This window comes from Opisthocomus hoazin, chromosome 1, assembly GCF_030867145.1.
Source record: "Opisthocomus hoazin isolate bOpiHoa1 chromosome 1, bOpiHoa1.hap1, whole genome shotgun sequence".
Lineage (NCBI taxonomy): Eukaryota > Metazoa > Chordata > Aves > Opisthocomiformes > Opisthocomidae > Opisthocomus > Opisthocomus hoazin.
Window position 1 is genome coordinate 137,583,672 of NC_134414.1, and position 17,333 is coordinate 137,601,004.

The 17,333-nt window shown below is 41.3% G+C and overlaps 1 protein-coding gene across 5 annotated transcripts in view; it reads right to left on the reverse strand.

Annotated features, from left to right (window-relative positions):
• The window catches only part of SPAG17 (sperm associated antigen 17), a 125,866-nt gene that overhangs the window by 23,279 nt on the left and 85,254 nt on the right, over positions 1–17,333 (reverse strand). For 4 of the 5 annotated variants that reach the window (XM_075437771.1, XM_075437742.1, XM_075437760.1 and 1 more), the window contains 10 exons: positions 16,778–16,907; positions 14,955–15,175; positions 14,513–14,657; positions 13,490–13,644; positions 11,461–11,637; positions 6,900–7,027; positions 5,622–5,752; positions 3,836–3,963; positions 3,266–3,448; positions 312–425 (listed from right to left, as the gene is read on the reverse strand). In XM_075437771.1, coding sequence (XP_075293886.1) covers positions 312–425; positions 3,266–3,448; positions 3,836–3,963; positions 5,622–5,752; positions 6,900–7,027; positions 11,461–11,637; positions 13,490–13,644; positions 14,513–14,657; positions 14,955–15,175; positions 16,778–16,907 — 1,512 coding nt within the window. The remainder of the gene's footprint in view (positions 1–311; positions 426–3,265; positions 3,449–3,835; positions 3,964–5,621; positions 5,753–6,899; positions 7,028–11,460; positions 11,638–13,489; positions 13,645–14,512; positions 14,658–14,954; positions 15,176–16,777; positions 16,908–17,333) is intronic. The other variant, XM_075437750.1, reaches the window with a different exon arrangement.

Consider the following 17,333-nt stretch of genomic DNA (forward strand, 5'->3'; position numbering starts at 1 on the left):
AGCTGCAATGACAACAGACTGGAAAACATTCTCATCCTAATGTTGGGGAATATCCACATTTCAGTAATTTTGGCCTGTGTGTTTGGAAAGCATCATTCTGCAGAGCCAAACTCTTGAACTCTTTTGAGCATTGCTTCCCCAAAATGCAGAGTGTGGCTCTGTTTTACCACTAAACTACAGCAGAGCTGGCACGGTGCTATCCTAAAATTTGCTGTTTTATTAACGGATAATCATGTGTTTCAAGGCTGACAATTCCAATGCAATACAGTGGTTTTGTTGGAAACAGTAGTTAAAAATTGTATTTTTCTTACCGTAACCTGTTCAAGGAGACTTGCAGCACTCTCCTTTTCCTCTTCTGTTCTTGGTTCTTTTACATTCATCTCTTCCAGCTCATTTTCCTGCTTTAAAATGTCATCTATATATTCCTTGTGGAACAATGAAAAAGATCAAGAGAGATGCAGATGTTTCCTTTACAGAGGTAGACATAAGGGTCACATTTATAGAGAAAAGAGTTTGTAGAAGTAATGGACATATGCTTCTTCTCCATGTCATAAACGCCCCTTCTGTGAATTTGTGTGAATGGGTTATATAGATATCTAAAGTTATGCATGGAGAAATAGTTTTTAAAAAAACCAACATGTCAAAGAGAGGATTAGATGCTGAGAAGGTAGCACTTGAAGGCTTACCAAGGACTAATCAGCTCTGAAGAACAGCAATACTGTTGAATCTGCAAGAACTAATGAACTAAGGACATCATGAGTCTGCTGAATCTCTACCAGGCCACTAACACATCAGCATCCACAGTGAACTGGGTGACTCGGACCACATCCAACAGCTATCCGGATGTCCCCGGGTCATCAGTGCAACCTCTGACTTCTGAGGCAGGCAGGCAGGTTTGGCCTCCCAACTGCTGCAACAGCCAGGCAAGTATGAGTGAGCGTGCAAGTGTCAGAGTAAACTATGTGAGTGAATAAAGGAATGTGTTGAGTAAATAGCTGCTATTAATTATAATAAATTATATTATTAAGATCAGCTTAATCAATAAAAGGTGTTCTACCAAACATGGTATGTGATCTGTATCTCCCTCCTGTTTGATCTGCTATTAGGGAAAAGGAAATTTACATCATCATAATTGAAAAATTAGGTTCAGAAAAAAATCTGAAGCTCTGTTTTTTAGACAGATGTTTACTTTGCCAGAATCACACTAAGTGCTACAGACAAGAACACTTTTCCCACACTTCCTTATACTTTAGAAGATCAGTTGGATGGGAAAAAAGGGTCCTTACGGAAGGTTGTCCTAAAACACCACTGTGCTAGAAAGCCACATGCAGTACCGAGCTTTATGAATAGACAAGGTTTGCAGAAGCAATCTGTTTCCAGTTACAGTTCTTTTTCATTTCTTTATAACTCTTAAAGGAGATGGAGAAAGGAAGAATACCTCTTTCTTTAGATCTTGATTTAGTTCTGATAAAGTGAATATTTGGCTAAAGATTTAAGATACGTCTTTCTGGAAAAATCAATTAATTAAATATTGATATATGAGCAATGAGGATATTGCCATTGCACATTAACGCAATCATTACAAATGTTTTGTTAGTGCCAACAACTGCAATTCTTCCTTCCCAGTGCAACAAACAGTTGTCTTGGTTTCGGCTGCCGCCGGCAACAAAAGCGCCACGCGGCCGCCCCTCCCCCCGCCGGCGTGAGGAGGAGAATGGAAAGAAAGAGGCAGAAAACGGTGGGTCGGGATAAGGGCAGTTTAACTGAACAGCAAACAGAGGGAACAGGAACAACAACGATACAGATAAGGAGAAAACACAACAAAAACAGACCCGCTCTCTCGGGCCGCACCGGCGCCGCACGCTCCCGAGCCGCGAGCGAGTTCCCGCAAAGCCGCCCCCCCCACCGGAACCCAGCGTGACGGCACAGGGTATGGAATGGCACATGGTATGGAATGGCACATGGTATGGAACACCGGGCTCTGCTTGGCCAGGTGGGGTCAGCCCCCACCCCCCGGCTGTGCCCCTTCCTGGAGTCCGGTGAAAATTAACCCTGTCCTGGCCAAACCCAGGACAACAGTGTTGTTCTTTCTCTAAAAGCCAACAACAGATCTGGTCAATGGAGAGACTTACCCTGGGATTTTGGTGTGGAATTTTTTTATAGTGTTGCCTTTGAAAGATCAGTATGAAAATTAAAGAATCATTTTTATACAGTTATAGACTGTAAAAAGGTAAAATTTAATTCTGATAGACTGGCATGTCCCAAACATGCCAGGGCTGAACAGCTGTCAATATTTTTCTATTGCAAACATGTCTTCTTTGAAAAGTAATGGGGGTGTGTGTGTGTGTGGAAATCTAACTGGCTACAACATGCTACTACCTTCACAAATTTCACATGCTGTTAACTTTCAAATTCAGTCTGCAATGCCATCATCAAAATATATTAAATGATAAATTATAGAACACATGTATACTGTTATTCTCCAACTGGTAAGTAACAATGAGTTTTTAACTATAAAATGCCTTCTAAGAGCATCTTCACAATGTGAATTAAATCAATGTTTTATACCAAAACTGAGAACTATGAAGCTGCTGACAACGACCAACTGCAGAACTTTCAGATTCCATCTCAGAACACTTGAACATGAGGTGTAGCTTGCACCTTGTTCTGAAGTAGTCCCTCACGAGGGACGGATACACACTTTGTCAGAACATGACATAGCTATTTGCTAGATATGGATGAAGTGACAGAACTCAGACTTGAACTTGGAAATGTTCTGTACCGATTTATGAAAACAAATACATAACCAAAACTAGAGTGTGTCTCAGTGACCTGGTCTCCAAGTTAACTGTAGAATTATGGTGGGTTATAAATTCTTGTACAACTTTACAAATTTAAATTCTTAAGGCTTTGTGAAGGAAAACAATCCCTAAGCAAAGTTAAAGCCAATATCATATTCAATGATACAAATCAATATTGATATATTGACAGCAAGGAAACTATTTGTTAGTGGACTATCTGTGATGTGTGCTGGACTGGATCCCATGTATTTGCACAGAAAAGTAAGTTCCACAAGAGATGAGTGAAAACAGTTGAGCTGCTTCAGAAATACTCTTTTCTTAGCGCACCCATCTATGTACGAAGCACTGATTGCTCTTCAAAAGTAGCAGAATTTTTGTCTCAGGCATATACTGCAAATTCACGTCACCCAATTTGTCTCTTCGCTATCGCTCATTGGAAGAATGAATAAATGTGATTGTACTACCTTAAGGGAAAGCTGCAGCTTTTCTCTTAGTTCCTCACTGAGTGGCTCGTACTGGAACAGCTGACGGATTTGCAGTTTATTAGGACATTTTTGCACAGGTTCTGGAAAGCACGTCTGCTCCTTGGATCCAATGCAGAGACCCTTCCAAATACATGTTCTGACTGAGGGACCTGTGATCCTCCTCTGAACACAGACAAGAACAAGAAAAAAAAGCAAGAGGCTACTTACGTTACTGACCAAATGCAGATATCGGCAATATGTGTCTCAGCTGAAAAGCACGTGCTCTCCTTCTTGCGACACAGATCTAGACAAAGTCAGTAGATTCTTGGGCACAATTTATCTACTCTAAAACTTCATCTGGAAAAATGAACTCCCCTTAAAATTGCTATATCATCGAGATTAGAAGCAGCTCAAGGTGACTACATATTCCCTGACACAGCCTTCCCCTTGCTTTGCCTCATTAATAAACTCGAATTAACAATGTCACTTTGTTTAGAGCTCCACATCCCCCCACCCTATGACAAACGTCTATTGCTTAAGCAGCAAAAAATAATGATGAAACAGTTATACCTCAAGAGGAGAAAATGTGTCCTGGGTCCTTGACTGAAGATTTGGAGGAACAATACTCTCTGGTTCTTTCTTCATTATCCAGGGGGAGGCTTCAGCCAAAGGGCGGAGGATGGTAATACTTAAAACACCTGGTTCAAAGACACATTTTGCTAAGAATCAGTTCAAGTCAAAAAATGATAGACAGGTATCTCAAACCTCCAGAAAAATATATTTACCCAAGTATAAAAACCCCTCACTATCAAGTGGTAAAACTCCAGATGAAAATGTGACACTTGTGGCTATAGATAATATTGGATCACTGAGGTGATTATACAATAGTTGCAGGAGTTCAGATCACTGAGGTGACTATAGAATAGCTGGACAAGTTCAGATTACTCAGACTATGTTTAACAACAGACTGCCTATGCTACTTGCTTTGAGTCTTGGTAACAGCTCAGTTGTATAGTGTGTGGAGTATCCCAAACAAGGAAGAGCAGACCATTGACCCATATTCACTAAATACTAATCCCAGAAGTACATCATATTCAGAACACACATAATTCTTTGCTGTATTTTATACTTCACAATCTGATCACTGGGTGGTTTCCATTAGAGATGATTTATTATCTCTTTTTATTGTTCTGATTAATTTTAATGTTCTTCATAATATTTTTTCCAACCCACCCCCAAGATCTACTTAATCTACTATTACCTGCCCCAGAGATGGCCTTCAAAATGGATACAACCACTGAAGTACTCTGTCACAATGATACAAAATTGTAGAGCCTTGATGTCAAGGCAGATAGAGCCAGTATGGAGACAGGCAGAGCATGAAGTCTGGTAAAGCAGATGTGCTACTATTACAAATTGCTGCTGGTTGCGAGCAGGTTTTCTTGACTGGGATCCTTCCACCTTCCCTGTATTTCTCCCTCCGTCAGCGCTCTTACTCTTTTCCTTCTCCCGTGGCAAAATTATTTCATTCAGTTTATACAATGGGGAACTGGTCATTATTGTGAAGAGAAGCAGCATTTAAAAACATGCAAAACCTGGTAATAGTAGGTAGCAAAGCTGTTCCCCAGGATTATGATACAAATCTTTGAGAAGAATGTCTTAGTACTTTATGGCTTGAAGAAAACTATACTTATCATCCCCCCATATCCAGGGGAATCATACATTCCTATCTTTTTAAAGATGTATTTATTTTCTTAGGATCTACCTGCTACATCACATTGTATTTTATAAAAACACAGTATCTCCAACTAATTTTACAATAATAGCTGGTCATTTCAGCATGTAACTTCTTGTATTGGTACTATGAAGTGGTTGGTGCCATGTGCTATTGGCATCCCCTATGTCAGACGTATTTTTCCAGCTTCTTAATAACATATATTTATCCTTTCCAACGGCCAGACTAAGGCTCAACAACGGAGTATCATTGTTGTCATTGATAAATAGAGCTATATGATTAAAGAAGACTGCGATACATTCAGTGTTTTTTGATAATAAATACACAGAGAATCTATGCATTTGGTAATCGCTTTCGTTTGCATGTCTGAGAGTGGATAAAGATATGCCAGTTGTTTGTTCACTTATCCCTTCACAATGTCATTCAGTTAATTCTCCGCTTCCCAGAATTTTCCACAATGCCCTTCTTCCCCCTGCTTCACTGCCAGAAGTGTGGGCATCTCTCTACATTGGGAAAAACATTTTCAAATTTCCAGTCCAAATAGGAGTTTGAAAATTCTGACTCCGCCTTTGTAATTATTTCTGTTATTAGTTTGTCAGGAAAGAAATAAAATTTTCCTACCTGGACGTTCTTCTACTGGATCCTGCAAGACAGCAGCAGTGGGATCACTACAGGCTTCGGCAAGATATTTGTGTACATCTCTGCTCCGCAGCAGCTCGGTTCCAGAACCATCCGCGTAGATGATGAAGAACCTGCACAGCCAGCCACACACCTTGGATTGTACTGGGCATAGGAGGTGTTGGCAGCTGGGGTCTGCAGGGCAGCCTCTGTGAGGAGAGGCCAGGGGCTGCCCTGTGCCAGACACAGACGGTCTCCTCCAACTCCAGCAGATGCCCCATGGGACACAGCTGAGCCCCACAGCCAAGATGGTGGCACCTCAGGGATAATGTGTGTAAGAAAAGGCAAAATGCCACAAAGGCAGTGACAAGTGAGGGAAAAAGTATGAGCAACAGCCCTGCAGGCACCGAGGTCAGAGAAGGAGGAGGGAGAGGAGGTGCTGCTGGTGCCAGAGCAGAGACTCCCCTGCAGCCCGTGGAGAGGACCATGGTGGAGCAGATACACACACTGCAGCCTGTGGAGGAGACTGTGGTGGAGCAGGTATTCCCCTGCAACCTGTGGATAGGAACACGCCAGTGCAGGCGGGTATTTCCTGAAGGAACTGCAGCCTGTGGAGAGCCCATGCTGGAGCAGGTTTAACCAAAAGGACTGCAGCCCATGGGAAAGACCCGAGACAGAGCAGGGGAAACGTGTGAGAAGGAAGGAGCAGCAGCGAGGAGCTGTTATGGACTGATCGCAACCTCCCATCCCCTGCGCTGCTGGGGTGAGGAGAAGGTAGAGGGGTCAGGAATGAGTCAGTGATGTTCAGCCTGAGAAAAAGAGGATGGGGGAAGGTGTTTTAGTTTTCATGGTTTCTCACCATCCAACTCTATTTTAATCGGCCATAAATTAAATTACTTCTCCCCAAGTTGAGTCTGTTTTGCTTGTGACAGTAACTGGAAAGTGATCTCTCTGTCTTTATCTTGACCCACAACCTTCTGCGTCTTATTTTCCCCCTTGTCCTGTTGTGGAGAAGGAGTGAGAGAGCAGCTGGGTGGGCGTTTGGCAGCCGGCTGAGGTCAACCCACCTCACTGATCAAATCCAATGGCTTTCAAATGGCATTCTTTTTCAGATGACAAAAATGGAAAAGTACTGCGATGACACGACAAGAAACTAGAACTCCAAGATGACATCAGATGTGCAAATACAGAGTACTGAACAAGGAAGTGCAAATGTACAAACCCTGTACAAAAAAGATGTGAAGAAAGAAAGCATAAACCTATGAATCCAGTGCAGTTTACCTGGGGGCATGCTGATCATAAATGATAGGTTTGTTAACTTCTGGGAGTGCTGATGCTGAACTTCTGTCTTCTTTGTCAGAAGAGCCAATGCTAGGAACACACACAGATGTGCTGCCATCAGCCATGACCTATAATGGGAATGATATAAAATTACTTAAGTTACATGATACATTTAAAACAGTAACCTGCTGCTGAAGTGTAATATCACAGAATCACAGAATGGTAGGGGTTGGAAGGGACCTCTGTGGGTCATCTAGTCCAACTCCCCTGCCGAAGCAGGGTCACCTACAGCAGGCTGCACAGGACGTTGTCCAGGCGGGTCTTGAATATCTCCAGAGAAGGAGACTCCACAACCTCCCTGGGCAGCCTGTTCCAGTGCTCCGTCACCCTCAGAGGGAAGAAGTTCTTCCTCATGTTCAGACGGAACTTCCTTTGCATCAGTTTGTGCCCGATGCCCCTTGTCCTGTCGCTGGGCACCACTGAAAAGAGTCTGGCCCCATCCTCCTGACAACCAACCTTAAGATATTTGTAAGCATTTATGAGGTCCCCTCTCAGCCTTCTCTTCTTTAAGCTAAACAAGCCCAGCTCCCTCAGCCTCTCCTCATAGGAGAGATGCTCCAGTCCCCTCATCATCCTCGTAGCCCTCCGCTGGACTCTCTCCAGTAGCTCCTCATCTTTCTTGAACTGGGGCGCCCAGAACTGGACACAGAACTCCAGATGAGGCCTCACTAGGGCACAGTAGAGGGGAAGGAGAACCTCCTTTAACCTAGTGGCCACACTCCTCTTAATGCATCTGTGGAATTATTAGTAAAATTAAGGTTTTACATCTGAAAATTAAGGTTTATATGAAAAATGTAGCAGTGTTCACCCATTGAGGAAAAGCATGAAATCAAAAGGAGCCCTGAGGATGGGACACAGCTGCAGCAGGCATGCGAGGAATCCACTAACACAGCAACTCCCTGCAAGGTACCATAGAGGATGGAACGGATTGGAGACTCCATGGCCCTGCTCCGTGATAATAAAGCAGGAAGAAACGGTCCTCTAGAACTGATAAAGCAGCTCATCTGGCCCCCTGAGCCAACAGGTTTTCGAAACCTTACCAAAGTGCTACCCTCTCGTGAACTTTGCTCGTTTTAATACCAAAACACACCTCCATCCCAAAGGCTACCCGCCTCCGAGGTGCGACCACCCCTCTTCGAGTCTGCGCTCTCGATTTTTTGTAAACTATACTTTTAAACATGAAACGAGAAAATTTTACACCAATCATGATAAAAGGTATGTATGACTACAGTCACTCAAACTCCACCTTAAAGGTAGAAAGGATATAAAAACAGGGAAATGGGGGATTTTCAGAGAAGAAGATAACACCGTAGATTTTCGGAGGAAAAGAAGATAACACCGTGAGCAAGTCAAGGGAAACTCCACCTCAGACTGCCTCTGACAACTGGGATTGGCCGACGGGCTGAGCCTTGCTTCTCCCCCCCTTGCAGTGCCTTGGGTGAGACTTAAACTAAGCGCTTTTTTCTCGGGAATAGTTACTCCCTAATGTTTATAGCCAGGCTGTATTATTTATAACCTTTTCACGCGTTTTATATTTGCATGTGCTTTCTTGCAGACAGTCACTGTCACCGGCAATTCAAAACACCTATATACCTGTTGCACAAGTAGAACTGCACTGTTTAAGTAGCCAGTTGTCACAGTTTATCACTGAACACGACCACACGCGGCCGTGCCAGTTCATGAGCATGAGTGGACTGAAGGTGCAGACTGCTGTTAGTGTATCCAGAATCGTGGTAGTTTAATATACATATTAAACGCGACTGGACTGGTAGTGGCAAATTGGACATCACTCAGAATTTAAACCTAGCCGCACCTAGCCTCTCACTTCAGTGAAGAGAGTTAGAACACAAGGGGGTTTATTTTCTGCCAAATTAACGCGACAGCATCCCAGGATCCCATTGCCTTCTTGGCAACCAGGGCACACTGCTGGCTCATGGTCAACCTGTCATCCACCAGCACACCCAAGTCCCGCTCTGCAGCAGGTCCGCCCCAAGCCTGTACTGGTGCATGGGGTTGTTCCTCTCCAGGTGCAGGACCCTGCACTTGCCCTTGTTGAATTTCATCAGGTTCCTCTCTACCCAACTCTCCAGCCTGTCCAGGTCTCACTGAATGGCAGCACAGCCTGCTAGTGTATCTACCACTCCTCCCAGTTTTGTGTCATCAGCAAACTTGCTGAGGGTACACTCTAACTCTTCATCCAGGTCACTGATGAAGAAGTTGAACAAGACTGGGCCAAGTACTGACCCCTGGGGGACACCACTAGTTACAGGCCTCCAACTACGACCTAGCTCAGTGAAAGAGACAGAAACAAACATATTTCAGGTTGAGCAACCTAGAATTCACAGGAAAGAGAAATTACGGAGAAAACTGAAAAGACAATGAAAAAAACAAAATATACATTTCTAGAAAGACGTGCCATATCATCAACAGTAATATCACATGCTTATATTTAATAAATGCTCAAGGATTGTTAGTTGTCAAATGGGGCCATCCATGCTCACATTCTATCTTCAACACATATATCTGTGGGCATCAATAGGCAACTTCATACAAAAATACTCACTTGCTGGTCAAGCAAGGTAACTGCATACTCAGGCAGGTACTGATGTACCTCTGTAGCATATATATGTATTTATGTATATATACAGAATCACAGAATGGTAGGGGTTGGAAGGGACCTCTGTGGGTCATCTAGTCCAACTCTCCTGCCGAAGCAGGGTCACCTACAGCAGGCTACACAGGACCTTGTCCAGGCGGGTCTTGAATACACAGAGATATACATAAATATATACATAATTATATTTATGTCTATATGCTATTATGTTAGTTAATAATTACATAGTACGTACATATATAGTCATATACAGGTGTATATATAAATATAAATGTGTGTGTATATATAGAAATGTATACATACATAGATATGTGTATATATTCACCCATATATACTATACACAAATTCACATACATTTTGACATGTGAAGAGGTATAAATTATACATATATGCATCATATAGATATATATCTATGTACCTGTATATACCCGGTGTACATATATATGTATAAATATATACATATCTATATACAGGATGATATTTGAAGATATACAGCAGATTATATATGAATACATATATTCTATAAAGATATGTAATAGATTATATATTTGTATATCTACCTATATATACCTACAGATATATATAGGTCTACATGTAGAGAGGAGTCCCTTTTTACGCATTTATTCACTTTAAAAATATGGTCTCAGATAATCTTCTAATACTGAGTGAATTTCTACAGTATTTCCTTCTTGTGATTATTAACTTGCGTGCCGTTAACATATACACACAAGGTATAACAATGCATCTAATTCTTAATATAGTTGGTTGAAGGACAGATGCCTTTGGAAGATAGTTTAAACCAGAGCAATTCCAAGAGTGGTCCATGGACTGAATCTGACACACCCAGTCCATGCCCAGTCTCAGGTGTGACTAGGACAGAGGAAGAACCAATCCTATTACATCTGTACCTGGTTGCCATCCCTATGAACCATTAATCTCACCTGTCTTACTACACCCCTGTGATCACTGCTCCCACAGTACCTTCAACTGCCCCACAGCCTCCTCAACATCTTTCCTTTGTTCCCTAAGAAGCAGCTGAGAAAAAGCAGGATGTGCTGATGCTGATGCCAAGCAACTTTTGTGCTGCTTTGAATTGCACTGATTTTGCAGGAACTTGGTATCTTAGAAATTTCTACCCTTCTGTTGACCAGTTCAAAATTTGTTAGGGGGAGATTCACAGATAGCATACATTTATATAAGCACCGTTTCTTCAGCCTAGGAAAACCAGGTTAAAAACTGTGTTGTGATGCATATGGCCAGCGGAACCTCAGTGCTGTTTCACAGGAGTCTGCGAAAATGGTAATAATTACAACTACAACAATAAAAAGTATACTCTGAGGATGTCACATTTAGAATCTTTAATTAGAAAACAGTATGTAGGTCACAGACAGTTTTGAGTTCAGGAAACGTCATCTAAAAACTAGCTTAGCTCAAAAATACCTCTTACATGTGAAAGGATCACAGCACAATCAGTATGACTTTAAAGACTGAACCATTTCTTTTCCAACAATATTTCCATTACCAGGCAGATTGGAGTGTTTTTATGGACCTTGTGAAAAGCCAATACTCTCTCTCATTTTTAATCCTCATTTGCAGAGATGATTTTTTGCTATAAGACAAGTCACGCTAATTAAGGTAACTTTACAGGTGAGGTAAACTGTAGACCACGTGTTTTATTTCAGCCTCTCTAAAAAGGGGGAAATACCAAAAAAAAAGGAAACCCATCACATCCTCAAGAATTTTTCAGAGACCTGATTCAGGAGCTGTTCCTTCTGGCTAGCTAGGCTACTTTAAGAATAAATACAAGACTACAAGCTGACTTTGAGAGACGTTTGTAAGACAAAATTACTTAAAATGCAGAAACTTGTTTCCTCCTACGTATTTTACCTTGAAAAGATTTCCTTCAGGATCCATCACCTCACAAATAGTGCTGGAAGTGTGTTTCATAATGTATCTCTCTACTTGTTTCTCTTCTTTCTTGTTGATGAAATTGTAAACTTCATGGGTATAAACTGCTGAGCAATCTTCATCAATGAAGAGTGCACCTGTCTTGATGGGTAAAACCTATCACAGTAAGAAGGGAAGAGGTTCAGTCCTGAAAGGCGAAACCTTCAGTTTAGAGGTTCCATGAAAATGGAGAACAGATACAAATCAAGAGGAGAACTCTCAGACCTTTACTACTGAATCACCCAGTTTTGAGGGACTAGAGGGAGAGAAAGACGGAAGATGAGGTGCAAGGAATTAGGCTGATGTAAGTCTGTAATATTTTCTTTAACTTCAGCAAATTTAAGCTTGTGATTTAAATATGCTATACAGTTGTGAGGAAATATAGAATCATAGAATATCTGGAAGGCACCCATAAGGATCATCGAGTCCAACTCCCTTCTCCTCATAGGACTAACTAAAGCTAAACCATATGACTGAGAGTGTTGTCCAGATGCTCCTTGAACTCTGATAGCCTTCATTCTGTGACCACTTCCCTATGGAGCTTGTCCTAGTGACTGACCACCATCTCAATGAAGAACCTTTTCCTAATGTCTAATATACACTTCTTCTCACACAGCTTCATTCCATTTCGTTGTGTCCCACTTCTGGTCACCAGAGAGAGAAGGTCAACATGTCCTCCTCCACTGCTCTCCTTGAAGAAATTGTAGACTGTGATGAGGTGACCCCTCAGCCTTCTCTTCTCCAAGCTGAACAAACCAAATCACCTCAGCCGCTCCTCGTAAGTCTTGCCCTCAAGACCTTTCACCATCTTGGTTGCCCTCCTCTGGACACACTAATAGTCTGATGCCCTTATATTGAGGTGTGCAAAACTGCACACAGTGCTTGAGGTGGGGCCACACCAGTGCAGTGTAGAGTGGGACAATCACCTCCCTTAACCAGCTAGCGATGCTGTGTTTGATGCACACCAGGACACAGCTGACACTTTTTGCCACCATTGCACACTGTTGACTCATATTCAACTTGTCATCCATGCAAACCTCTACATCTCTTTCTGTGGGGCTGCTCTCCAGCCTCTCGTCCCCCAGTTCGTACATATAACCAGGATTAGCCTGTCTCAGGTGGAGAATCCGGCACTTACTCTTGTTAAATTTCACTCAGTTGGTGATTGTCCAGCTCTCTTGTCTATACAGATCTCTCCGTAAGGCCTCTCTACCCTCAAGGGAGTCCACAGCTCCTCCTAGTTTAGTATCATCGTCAAACTTCATGTACATTTGATTCATGCACCCAGATAAGTTATAAAAACATTAAAGAGCACTGCCACTAAAATTGAGCCCTGGGCAACCCCACTGGTGACTGGCCACCAGCCTGATGTAATCCCATTTATTATAACTCTTTGAGCCCAACCTGTCAGCCAACTGCTCACCCAACGTATTATGGATTTGTCCAGCTGTGTGCTGGACATTTTGTCCAGAAGGATACTGTGAGGAACAGTATCAAAAGCTTTGCTAAAATACGCCCCCCCCCCCCCCAACATCTACTGGCTTTCCTTGCTCAGCTAGATTGGTAACATTATCATGAAAGGAAATTAAGCTAGTTAAGCAGGACTTTCCCCTTGTGAACCCATGCTGTCTATGACCAAAGACTGCATTGTCTCTCAAGTGTTTTTCAGTAATTACCAGAATAACATTCTCCATAATTTTACCAGGCACTGAAGTGAGACTGCCAGGCCTGTAATTACCAAGGTTGTCATTCTTACCCCTTCTTGAAAACTGGGACAACATTTGCCAGCTTCCTGTCAACTGGGACCTCTAACCTCTAAATACTGGCAGAGTATAAAGGAGCTGGAATCATAGGATTTGTGAAGGCTATAGCGAAGTGAGTTAAAACAGTCAAGGTAAGAGACACTGCTGGCAGGAGACATGGAACACAAAGATACATTTCACTGTCATAAACTAAAAATAATTCCCACCTGGTATGTTCCCTGTGGCTTTGCTATAATAGATGTCCCATCTCCAAAGATGCTGCAACAGGTACCATCCTCACAATTGATTATAACAGTAGCAAACTGAGGATTCTCTACTTGTATACATTTCACTTTCCTTGTGATGGCTTGCGAGGGTTCATCTAAGAAGTAATACATAACAACTAAACAGGAGCACATGAATCACAGAAAAGTCTCAGGATTCAATTTGCTTTTTCTCTCATAAGGCTGGACCTTCATCTCCTCAGTAAAAGACCCTCAGACTTCCTAACATCCTTTATCACATAATTTTATGCTACGTGAACAATATGCAACCTTCAAATTTTCGGACCCTGCACTGAATATAGGAAAATCCAACAGCAGAAAACATCTGTAACCTTCTGTGGCTGGTGTGATCAGGAGAGTACTCTCTAATTTATCAAGCACAATTGTAACTGTAATGATCTGGATATTTGTATCATAACAATTGGACCACTGAAATTTTTTATGCCTGTGATACAAGCTCTCAGATGTAAAGAAATTCCTTTTCAGCAGAAGTAGTCAGGGAAAACAAATCAAACTGGTATGTTAATCTGGGCATTGCCTTCCCATTGAATGAACAGATCAGTTCTAGGTCATTGTTTCAGTTTTTTAAATCCCATAGAGAGGTGTTCCACAACCAGAACTTCCTACTGCATTTGAACACAACAGTCCTGACACCCGCACAGTAAACATACACTGAACTCAGCATACAGAATATACTGCCACCCAGAAGAAACCCAGATGACCATTAGCCCCACTTGTTTCAGACAAATGTAGTATCACTTCTACTAGGTGTGGCATCTTCCATGGCCATATTCAACCAAATTTTGAAAATCTCTGAGGCTGGTGAGACCAAGTAGACAAGGTAAGCCTAGACTGCACTAGTAGATTTGTTATGTGAGCTATTGGTATGAGCCTTCTTTAATATATTTTGACAATTCTCTGCTTCAAAAGATACCACAGACATAAATGCTCCCCTTTTGATTTTACCTGTTTCCTCACTATCCTCTGGTACAAAAAGTTCTTTACGATTTTGATAAAACGTTGTGATCCTAGTACCATCAGCATGATCTACTACTCTGCTGCCATCCAGCTTCTCAACAATTATCACTTCATCGTCTCGTACAGTCATAACCTGAAAGAATGAAGGAATACTCATTCATATTAGCTCTGTGATACTTGTAACAGCAACAACAGTAAAACAAGGTGTTATGTACTGAAACTCTTATGAAGCTAGACTATTGCAACTTCAAATACTTTAGAGACTGAGTACTTGCATTTTCTTCAAAAGCTAAAGCTTTTGTATTAGTAACAGTGTAATAACACAAGCTGTAGTATATATGTTCAAAGAACAAATCCTACAACTTATATGATGGCAGCCCTGTCTCTTAGCTTAGCAGACAATGCTATAATAACACAAAAATAGTAATACCGTTCCATCAGCTGGGTCAGTTGCCTGATAGGTTAAGAGTGGCTTCAGATATATTCTCTTTGCTCCCTCAGTGCCCACTCGAATGCCTGATGGAGTTGTTGTTATCCAGGTTCCTGCCTGGTTCTTCTTCAGTTGCTCAGTATTAACCAGACCCTGCACAGTATCTTCAAACAACTCGTCCTTGTTTGGGTGTGATACATTGTTTCTGCCACTCCCTTTTCCTGCAGAAACAAAAATTTCTGTATCAGACTTGGTATTCTCCATCACAAAAGACAGTATCAGTAAGGTGAAGAGTTTCTGTGAGTATTGGTTTTGACGGAATTGAAAGAAGAACTATTTATCAGGCTGTAGGAAAATTACAACTGCTGTTACTCTAAGGTGCGCCCTTGAACCAATCTTATTTAATGTGTTCATTAATGATCCAGAAAAAGTAAACAGCATGCTAATGACATCTGATTATGACGTGACTTTGGAAGGAACTACCAATGCAGAAGAAAATATGAATGGATTACAGAAAAAAAAGCACCCAAAACTGTCCCATGAGCTTGAAGATTAAAGTCATAGGAATTTGATACAGCCTATTTGAATGAAATTTAATGCAAAAAGGAATAAAAATAATTTACACTTCAGGCAAGTCTGCAACAGCAGAAGAAATGAAAGACCTGGAGGTATCATCCGTACATAATGACAAGTTATCAGTGTGAAAATATAGTGACAAAAAAGCCCAACACAATCGTATGGTGCATCAGAAGAAAAGGGACAGAGATTCCATTGTGAAAGCTAATGGAGAGATCTCATTAAGACTGTGACAGAGAACTCCAGTCTCCCATATTCAAGAATAGGAACTTAGAATATGTGTATGCAAAAGACAGCAGCATAGTCCAGAGAGGAGTCTAAAAGGCTTACAGCATATACATCCTAGAAAAAAAAAAGCCAAAAAGAGATGAAACTTCACTATAAATTTGTCAAGACTAAGCAGCAGAGAGGAAAGTTGGGGGAAAAAGTGATAATAAAAAAAGGATCAGCAATAAAGGCTACGCACCGACCACAGATACTGAGACTGAAAATTAGAAGATGGTTTGTCAGTGAAGTTCTCAAACATCCTTGCAGTTATCCTAAGGAATATCCTAAGAACAAGGTCTGGACTTGAAGACTTGAAAGTCTCGTTTTGAGAGACTTTTCTCATCGACAGCAATTTTTATTCACATACTTCCAATAAATTACATGTTAATATTATGACAGGTCATAATTATTCTTTGCACTACGGAGCACTGACAGTGACCTCAGACTATACTCTGAGGTATGAAGTAAAGTTTTATTTGGTTCTTTCTCAGCCAAACAAAATAACATAAGCATAGTTATATTGGTACAGAACACAAGTCCATACAAACAATTAATAATGACCAGTAGCAAGTGCCTTGGAATACATACAAAGAGAAAGAAAAGTATCCTAAGTCTTCTGCGAGAGAAGCATTTCTCAATACCAAGACTAAAAACCGTGTAACACATAAGTAAGAATTTGACACTACTGTAGCTACAAGGACTTATTTTAAAATTCTTTGTGTTGAATCACTCTGTTACCAACGCAGTTCTTACACACTTTTTTACTTATTAAAGTGCTAGCATGTTAGAGGAAAAAGAAATCTGTAGGGGGAGTGAAATGATTTGACATGAAGGTAACAAATCAGCAGCGTGCAGCAGCTGAGTCCAGATAAACTTGCATTTTCACACTGGCAGAATTTTCAGACTAAAGAAATATACCTTTTATTAAGTATCATCAGCCCTGCTAACTTTAAATCTGTCCAAAACACTGGAAATGTTACCTTTCTTAGTGTTGATCCCAAGTGAAGGCTCCGATTCTGGTAATGGTTGCATGTTATCTGGAATTGTAGGTGGTGGTAGGACAGGGCCAGAATTAGGACTCCTACTCACTGTGCCATCAGCAAACAGAATCTACAGCAATCAAGGACATACTAGAGGTTAAAATCACCTCAAACAGAAAGTCTCCAAAGAATGTGTCACAAATGCAATTGTCCCTAGAATACTGTGGGTGATGGAGGGAAAAAAGTAAGAGACTCTCAGAATGAACAGAAGAAATAAAGAAGTTATCTCAAAAAGAAAGGACTGCCAATTGCTGCAGTTCACATATATAATTAACGGGGACTCTAGTTAGTAACAAATAGGCATTATAAAAGTAAACAGTAAAGATTATTCTTTGACTGCTTAAGTGGTCAAAGGTTGATGACTTTTTTTTGTAGCAGTGGTAATGCATCTGTATGACCATACTGATCTGTATTTAGGTATTCCACAGTCTAGGATTGCTGTTGATTTTTCAGCCAACAAGACAGCTAACAAAAAGATGTCATGGTTATTTATCTT